The sequence below is a fragment of the Pelobates fuscus genome, chromosome 4, assembly GCF_036172605.1.
Source record: "Pelobates fuscus isolate aPelFus1 chromosome 4, aPelFus1.pri, whole genome shotgun sequence".
NCBI lineage: Eukaryota > Metazoa > Chordata > Amphibia > Anura > Pelobatidae > Pelobates > Pelobates fuscus.
Genome location: NC_086320.1, coordinates 78201829 through 78211945, shown reverse-complemented (window position 1 = coordinate 78211945; position 10117 = coordinate 78201829). Strand labels below are relative to the sequence as shown.

Below are 10117 nucleotides of genomic sequence, written 5' to 3'. Positions count from 1 at the left end.
GCATAATGCTGTCCATGATAGCATGGTGTCAGAATATCGCATCGCTTTGTTGTGTATGGGGTTGTATAGCCACAGACTGGTCAGATTGCCCGTGATGACTCTTGTCAACCACTGAAAGCACTTTCAATGGGGCCTGGACCATGGAGCAATAGAAGAAGATTGCCTGGTCTAATGAATCACATTTTATTTAAGAGCAGATGGATGGCCAGGCGTGTATGTGTCATCTACTTGGGGAAGACATGGCAACAGGATACACTATGGGAAGAAGGAAGGTCAGCAGATGCAGTGTTATGCTCTGGGCACTGAACTGCTTGGAAGCCTTGGATCCATGTGAATGTTACTTTGACACTTACCACCGATGCAGAGATTATTGCAGACCATGTACCACCCTTTGTGGCATTTTCATTTCCTGATGGCAGTGGCCTCTATCAGCAGGATAATGCACCCTGCCACTCTTCAAAAATTGTTTTGGAATGGTGTGAGGAACATGACAAAGAGTTTAAGGTGTTGCTTTGGCCTTCAGATTTCCAAGATCTCCGATTTGTGGGATGTGCTTGTACAGTGGTTCCCAAACCAGTCCTCATGGCCTACCAGGATTCATGTATTTCCCTTTTTGTATTCCAATGGAGATATTGACAAAACCTGGACTGTTGCTGGGTCGTAAGGACTGGTTCTGGAACCACTGTGCTGGAACAACAAATACAATCCATCAAGACCCCACTTCGCAACTTGCAGGATTTAAAGGATCTGCTTCTAATATCTTGGTGCCAGATACCATAGGACACGTTCAGAGGTCTTGTGGAAACCAGGCCTCAATGCATCAGAGCTGTCAGTGAAAGTGTGTGTTGGATAATCAGTGTGTGTATGGGTCAATAAGAGTGTGCTTAAAAAAAGCTGAAAATGTTGAATTAAAAAAATAGTTTCACATTGTAGTAATATGCATAAATATGTACATACGTACATATGCATAGTATATAATACACATTATATACACATTTATTAACAATATGTACATGCTTTTTATATACATATTGTTAATAAATGTGTATTATATTAAATTATATATTAAGGAGCATAAAGTTCCATCTCTATCTTGTGCTAGCAGAAATGCAAGGAAATGTAAAGATTTTTTATTTAAAGCTCTTTAGAAATATGGTACTTCTCCCATATGTCAATGAATCCTTAACATTAAAGGACCACTATAGGCACCCAGACCACTTCAGCTCAATGAAGTGGTCTGGGTGCCAGGTCCATCTAGGATTAACCCTTTCTGCTATAAACATAGCAGTTTCAGAGAAACTGCTATGTTTACCTATGGGTTAATCCAGCCTCTAGTGGCTGTCTCATTGACAGCCGCTAGAGGCGCTTCTCACTGTGATTTTCACAGTGAGAAGACGCCAGCGTCCATAGGAAAGCATTGAGAATGCTTTCCTATTGACTGACTGAATGTGTGCGCGGCTCTTGCCACGCATGGGCAATCACCCCATGACGGGAAAGGAGACGGAGAGTCCCCACCGGCGGTGGAGAAAAGGTATGTGTTTAACCCCTTCCTCAACCTAGAGCCAGGCGGTAGGGGGACCCTAAGGCTGGGGGGGGGGACCTAGAGACCCTATAGTGCCAGGAAAACGAGAATGTTTTCCTGGCACTATAGTGGTCCTTTAAACCTGCACAATCACACTCAGCCGCTATGCAAATTCCACGTGCTTAGATTCTTGCACTGGAGCCTTGTGGTTCCTAGTTATGCCCGTGACCATAACCCCTACAGCACACTGTAGTCAGTGGTTATGGTGCTTGGAGTATTCAACTAAACATTTTTTCAGCAAAGCTCTCTTCATCTAACTTACCTGTCAACATTTTTTTTCTACTAAGTGGCAACTACATGCGGTTACATATCCGCAGAATATGCATGGCAGAATAAACTGGCACTGTATAGATGCTAACAATATGCTTACCCTTTCTGCCCAATCCTTCAAGCCTGCAGTGATCTGTATCTCCAATAATACAGGGATGCATGGTGCCCTAACTTGGGATAGCTTTGAATCTACATCAAATTCCTTACAATTTACTCTTTAGTGTATAACCATAACCTTTAACAGTCATGATAGCAAATGCACCATAAATGGTCCTGAAATCCTGAATTTAAAATGACTAACCAAGCCCAGTGCAATGTTGGAGGATAGCAAATCACAGCAATGTTATGGAATGCTAGGAACCAATCTGCCCGACTCATTAACACACGGGCACTAAACGGGATCGTTCGGTCCGCCGCGCATTCCTTCCCCCCAGGAAGTGGGCTGTCTTGTAGGACATTGTAACCGGGCAGTAGGCATTAGCAGGGGACACCTGGCGAGCGAGATGTTACGCTTCGCAGCCGCTGCTCGGGCACTTAGCGTAACCTGCAGGCGGTATGTGAGCTCGCAGCCCTGCGCCCTCAGCGGCTTCCTATGGATTCGGGACAAACCACAGAGGAACCACGTGGCTTTAACTCAGGTGCTGGGACTGTCCTCCTGCAGAAATAATAACCATAACCACTGCCCCCTGTTATCACTGGCTGAAATAATAGCCATAACCATTGCCCCTTGTTATCACTGGCTGAAATAATAGCCATAACCATTGCCCCCTGTTATCACTGGCTGAAATAATAGCCATAACCATTGCCCACTGTTATTGGCAGAAATAATAACCATAACCATTGCCCCCTGTTATCACTGGCAGAAATAATAGCCATAACCATTGCCCCCTGTTATTGGCAGAAATAATAGCCATAACCATTGCCCCCTGTTATTGGCAGAAATAATAGCCATAAGCATTGCCCCCTGTTATCACTGGCAGAAATAATAACCATAACCATTGCCCCTTGTTATCACTGGCAGAAATAATAACCATAACCATTGCCCCTTGTTATCACTGGCTGAAATAATAGCCATAACCATTGTCCCCTGTTATCACTGGCTGAAATAATAGCCATAACCATTGCCCCCTGTTATTGGCGGAAATAATAGCCATAACCATTGCCCCCTGTTATTGGCAGAAATAATAGCCATAACCATTGCCCCCTGTTATTGGCAGAAATAATAGCCATAACCATTGCCCCCTGTTATTGGCAGAAATAATAGCCATAAGCATTGCCCCCTGTTATTGGCAGAAATAATAGCCATAACCATTGCCCCCTGTTATCACTGGCAGAAATAATAACCATAACCATTGCCCCTTGTTATCACTGGCTGAAATAATAGCCATAACCATTGCCCACTGTTATTGGAGAAATAATAGCCATAACCATTGCCCACTATTATTGGCATAAATAATAACCATAACCATTGCCCCTTGTTATCACTGGCTGAAATAATAGCCATAACCATTGCCCCCTGTTATCACTGGCAGAAATTATAGCCATAACCATTGCCCACTGTTATGGGCAGAAATAATAACCATAACCATTGCCCCTTGTTATCACTGGCTGAAATAATAACCATAACCATTGCCCCTTGTTATCACTGGCTGAAATAATAGCCATAACCATTGCCCCCTGTTATCACTGTCCGAAATAATAACCATAACCATTGCCCACTGTTATCACTGTCCGAAATAATAGCCATAACTATTGCCCCTCGTTATCGCTGGCTGAAATAATAAGATAAGTGGAAACACAGGGTGTCCAGAAAGCCGAACCACAAATCCCATGACAGTGAGTAGTCACTGTTGGGGGGTCCCCACATGGTGACAGAGTTGCTTTAAATATTGCAGTGCTATTCACACTGCACATGTGCACATACATCACTTCTGAAGAAAATGCCAAGAGTGAACACATACATTTTCCCAATTTTTGCAAGTGCGACAAATTCGCAAATTTTAGTTAAACAATCAATTTTAAAGTGGCAATCCTAATGCTAGCTCCAAATTTGTACTTCCATATTTGGGCAGGGAGAATATGAGCCATCTGTCTATATTTTGATACGTTCCCAAAGGATGAGGTGCACTCGCAGGAGTTAAGTAAAGAGATTTATTTAATTGAGTGAATAACATCCAAAGTAAGTGTAAGTGTCAAGAACGTGGAAAAGGCTAGAACGGCTTAAACTGTCAATCACATTTATTTTGGATGTAATTCATTCAATTGATACATCTCTTTACTGAAGTCCTGTTACTGCACCTCATCTTTTGGGAATACAGCTCAAAGTAAGTTTGCATATGAGTGTAATTACATGTGTGTGATTTCTTTTTCTCCAGGTCAACTTACCTTATGTGAGCCATGTACGCTTTAACACTAGTTTTATTCCTGAAAATACTGATCTTGGCAGAATGGTGTATGCTGGAAATTTGGCTAAGTCAGTGCTTGGTATGTTTCTCATTTTCATTCATTTCATAACAAGCATGTCTGTCAGTAACTATTGAACTTTAATTTAGATTCGTATATGTATTGCTCCAAGAGGGACACTCTAAGCATCAAAACCACTATATATTAATCTAGACGTTTTAGTGTAAAGACCTTGTCCCTGTTGTATGACAGATGTAAATATAGCAATTTCTATGATATGGCAATGCTTACATTTGTAAGAGAACAAGCTTCTTGTTTCAATCTACATATTGAAGGTCTTTATGTTTAGCATCATCACACTCTGCATTATGATCCTGAATGTTAACAATTTTTCTCAATTTTATTTTAGAAGCATTCAACTGTGTGCCATATGTTTCAAATGGTTTTCAATGAGAAGCATTTTATTGGACAGGAAATGTTCAGAACAATTATCTTAGTGGTCGGAGCCATTGTTCACTATTTTACAAGACGCACAAAACTCCCCCAAAAAACACCAATGCACATGGAGGAAACGCAATGCAGTAGAGGGGGTGGGAGGAAAGAGATTGCGTCCCCTTGCAGGCAGACTTCTGTTGGCAGCGTGCACTGCACATTGACAGCAGACTTAATTTATGCACAAAATTGTCATTAGGCGGCCAGGAACAGAGTTCTGGGCTGCCAATGTTACGTGTGCTGGGCGTGCAACTAGCCTCCAGCACACAATTAGCAATATCTCTGTATGTGCAGTGTTTTAAGCATAAACACTGCACATACTCACTTATATCACCATGACCACTTCAAATCACTGACCTGGTCAAGGTGTTAGGAGTAACCCCTTAAACAATAAAAAAACAAAACATACACATATACTGTAATATGAAATAAATCAGTTAAAATATCTTAATATGTGTAATAGAACCACTGACATAGGATAGAGCTAAAAAGCTATCTTTAACTGCAGCAGCCTTTGGGCCTGTTGTGGCAGCCACTTCCCTCAATATAGTATACAATACTTCCAAATACTTAGTGTCTCAGCAAAGTAAGAGACATTATAAAATAGCTTTATACTGTACAATCCACAGAATATATAAGATATATGTAGTACACTTACGTTATATAGAACCTAAAATATACAGCTCAATGTACTCGCTGAATGTGAGTTAGACCAGTAGAGTCTGTGTGAAGTAGCCCACCGGCTGTGAACAAATTGAGCTGTATATTATAGGCTCTAAATCACATGAGTGTACTACCTATATCCATGTTATATTTATACTACACTGTTATATTTTCACCTAGTTTGTTGAGATATTCTACATATTGGGAAGCATTTCGTACCACATTGAAGCAAGTGACTGCCGAACGGAGTCCAAAGGGTCTACCAGGGAAGAAGTTGACTATGTTTGTCACCAACACACTCTGCTCATTGACGACAGACATATTTTTTTAGACCAGAATTTACAGGCTGGAAAAGAGTTCCAGACTGCTTAAAGGCTTGTTTGCTGGGGATGTAACTAACCCCCAGCATAAAAGTGGAAATATCTCTGAATGTGCAACGTTTCAAGCAGAAACGCTGCACATACAGACTCCAACTACCATGACCACTTCTAAAAGTTGTTGTGACACTGTTTAATTTGCAACTTTTAATGTTACTTTGCAACCATTGTGGCAATAAATCAATTTGTAAAAATACTAGTTGTTGTAGATGCGCATGAATAACTTACTATTGCATTGTTCCCCCCTTTTTTCACAGGTGTCAAGTTCTTCTCATATTCCACCAGCGTTTTCACTGCCTGCATAATGCCCTACATTATGCTTCAATCTGGCATTGCAGTGGATAGTTTAGCTTTGAAAATCGCATTTTGTAGCATTGTAGGTTTCTTCACATTTGTCACACCAATTACCTTGCATATGATTACGAAGGGCTATGTGGTGCGGTTATATCATAACCGAGATAAAGACACTTATACGGCAGTGACATATAATGCTCTGCTTCGTGAAAAAAGGACAATATTCAGTCAAAAGGATGTTGAGATCCCAGGAGTAAGCAAAATGTTCACAACATTTTACGCCGGAAAGAAATCAATGCTTGTGAATCCAGAGCTTTTTGCAAATCCTCAGGACTATAGTCATCTTATGGGATATGACAAACCTTTTACATTCAAATCTGAAGAACTGGAGCAGTCCTCAAAAGATGAATAAACAATCTATGTTTACAAGTGTGTTCTTTTATTTATTTTCAAAAAAGATTGATCATGTATCTGAGTATTTGTAAAGGAACACTCCTGGCACCGTAACATCATCAAAAATAACCCCAAATCTGTGTTCCAGTGTCTGATCGCTGATAACATGCATCTTGGCGGGAGCAGGGGGGTACATCAGTACATCAGTACATCACTCTAACTCAATCAGCCAATCTTTATGAACACTATTGCAGCGCATGCACACTGAAGCATAGATTCAGAGGCTTCGCAATAAAAAGCTTCTAGTTCTTTCCCTGTGAATGAATTAAAATCTTCCGGGGAGAAGATGAGGGCTTGCAATAGTGTAAGTAAGTACTGCATGTATTGCATGCTATTTCTAGATATTTCTACAAAGACAACATGCAGCACAAAAATGCATACATGTATAATTTGGGTGGTATCTACTATTTTTTTTATTTTTTTTTTTATGGATTTTCCTTTAACCCCTTCAGGACGGAGTCAATAGTACACGTTCTGATCAAAACAAAACGTAAACAAAAACTGGAATTTGCGCTATATGTCTGTTCAACCGTAATTCACCTCTTTCATATTAAATGCACTGACACTTATTATATATCATTTTGTTCAGGAGAAACAGGGCTTTCATTTTATATCAAATATTTATATATGAAACATAATTTATTATGAATAAAATTAAAAAAACTGAGAAATGTAATTTTTTTTTTTTTTAAGTTTGTAGTTCCGTCTCACATTTTAGCTGTAAATGTCATAATACTGTTAGGTTTTACTGCAACAAAATGCACATATTTGTAATTAGCGATGTCTCATGAGTACAACAGTACCTCCCATTAACAGGTTTTATGGTGTTTTGGAAAGTTACAGGGTCAAATATAGAACGTTCCATTTTCAAATTGAAATTTGCCAGATTAGTAATGTTACCTTTGAGACAGTGTGGTAGCCCAGGAATGAGAATTACCCCCATAATGGCATACCATTTGAAAAAGTAGACAACCCAAGGTATTGAACGTGGGGTATGTTTAGTCTTTTTTAGTAGCCACTTAGTCACAAACACTGGCCAAAGTTAGCGTTCATATTTGTTTTTGTGTGAAAAAAGCAAAAAACTAATATTTGGCCAGTGTTTGTGACTAAGTGGCTACTAAAAATGACTGGGCATACCCCATTTGCAATACCTTGGGTTGTCTACTTTTGCAAATGGTATGCCATCATGGGGGTAATTCTTATTCCTGGGCCACCATACGATCTCAAAGGCAACATAACTAATCTGGCAAATTTCAATGTCAAAAAAATGAAATGTAAGACTTATGTGACTCTCTAACTTTCCAAAACACCATAAAACTTGTACATGTGGGGTACTGTTATTCTCCGGAGACTTCACTAAACACAAATATTAGTGTTTTAAAACAGTAAAACATATTACAACAATAATATAGTCCATAAAAGTGCCGTTTGTTTTAAAAAAAAATGCAAAAAACTTCACTTTTACTTAAAATATCATCGTTTTAATACAAGTTACCAGTTTTAAACACTAATATTTGAGTTCAGCGAAGTCTCCCGAGTAGAACAGTACCCCCTATGTACAGGTTTTATGGTGTCTTGGATAGTTACAGGGTCAAATATAGTGCTTGCGAATTAAATTCTCTGCACTTTCTCCCTGTGTTGTCAGGCATGTCAATCAAATTTTAATTAATCAAATGACATAATTATGTTAAAAAATTACTTAAATATATACGTAGAATTTTGATATATATGCATTTATAGGTATTTAAATTCTACGTGTATACTAATGTAATCTTTTATGTAATTATATGTATTTATCTCTATATATATTTGCGGTTATTTGTATTTTATATATAGATAGATATATATATAGAATGTCATTCTAAGTGTATTATGTTACCAATATATATATATTAATAGCAAAATACAGTTAGAATGAAATTACATATGCATATATAATTTATTTTAAATTTTGTTTCAATATTTTATTTATTTATTTTATTATTTTATGTATTTATTATTGTAATTAGATGTATTTATATATAATATATGTGTATATATCTATTATATATATATATATATATATATAATATATATACATATTACCGTATATACTCGAGTATAAGCCGAGTTTTTCAGCACATTTTTTGTGCTGAAAAACCGGAACTCGGCTTATACTCGAGTCAATAGTCTGTATTATGGCAATTTGCATTGCCATAATACAGACTGGGGGAGAGGGGGCTGGCAGAGATCTTACTTACCCGTCCTGCAGCTCCTGTCAGCTCTCTCCTCCTCCGCGCCGTCCGTTCAGCACCTCGGTCAGCTCCCAGTGTAAATCTCGCGAGAGCCGCGGCTCTCGAGAGATTTACACTGTGAGCTGACAGAAGAACTGACCGGACGCCGCGGAGGAGGAGAGAGCTGACAGGAGCTGCAGGACGGGTAAGTAAGATCTCTGCCAGCCCCCTCTCCCCCCCACTGAACTGCCAATGCTGGACCACCAGGGAAGGAGCCCCCCTCCCTGCCATGTATCAAGCAGGGAGGGGGGACGAAAATAAAAATAATAATTAAATAAAAAATAAGAAATAATAATGAAAAAAAATTAAAATAAAATAATAAAATTGCCCACCCCCCCACCACTGCAACACACACACACACACACACACTGCACACATACACACACACTGCACATGCACACACACACACTGCACTCATACACATACACACACACTGCACTCATACACACACACTACATTCATACACACACACACTGCACACACACACTGCACTCATACACACACTGCACACACACACGCTGCACTCATACACACGCTGCACTCATACACACGCTGCATTCATACACACACACTGCATTCATTATACACACACTGCATTCATTATACACACACTGTAAATAAATATTCAATTAATATATTTTTTTTAGGATCTAATTTTATTTAGAAATTTACCAGTAGCTGCTGCATTTCCCACCCTAGTCTTATACTCGAGTCAATAAGTTTTCCCAGTTTTTTTGGGTAAAATTAGGGGCCTCGGCTTATATTCGGGTCGGCTTATACTCGAGTATATACGGTATATATGTAACGTCATTCTAAGTGTATTTTAATATTAATATATACTAATATTAATATTAAAATACACTTTGTATGATGTTACATATATATTATATATATATATAATATATACATATTATATATATGTATAATATATATACATATTATATATATATATATATATATATATATACACTTTTAATTTAATTTTACACATGTTTAATACTTTTTTTTTATTCTTCCTACCAGCAGGGGGACTGTCTGATATTTCAAACAGTCTCCCTGCTGGCAGATCCACAGCCAGCTATAGGGCGCCATGTGATCGCTCTTTGAGAACGATCACATGGCCCTCGGGGGCCTCATTTGCCATGGGGGGGCTGCCTGGGCTGTCAGGCAGCCCCCCAGAAGAGGATCGCGGCGGAGGTGAGTAGCTGCGATCTTCTGGGGGCTTAAGCCGTTACGGCGTTCTATGCCGCCGCAACGGCTTTAAAGCCCTTTAAAGCCGCGACGGCATAGAACGCTGTAACGGCGTTAAG

The 10117-nt window shown here is 39.2% G+C and overlaps 1 protein-coding gene across 1 annotated transcript; it reads left to right on the top strand.

Annotated features, from left to right (window-relative positions):
- Window positions 1–2262: 2262 nt before the first annotated feature.
- On the top strand, window positions 2263–6510 carry TMEM70 (transmembrane protein 70). Its single transcript, XM_063450381.1, has 3 exons — window positions 2263–2490; window positions 4228–4336; window positions 6045–6510. Exons 1-3 carry the CDS (start codon window positions 2356–2358, stop codon window positions 6491–6493), a joined length of 693 nt encoding a protein of 230 aa, XP_063306451.1. The 5' UTR covers window positions 2263–2355; the 3' UTR covers window positions 6494–6510.
- The last annotated feature ends 3607 nt before the right edge of the window (window positions 6511–10117 follow it).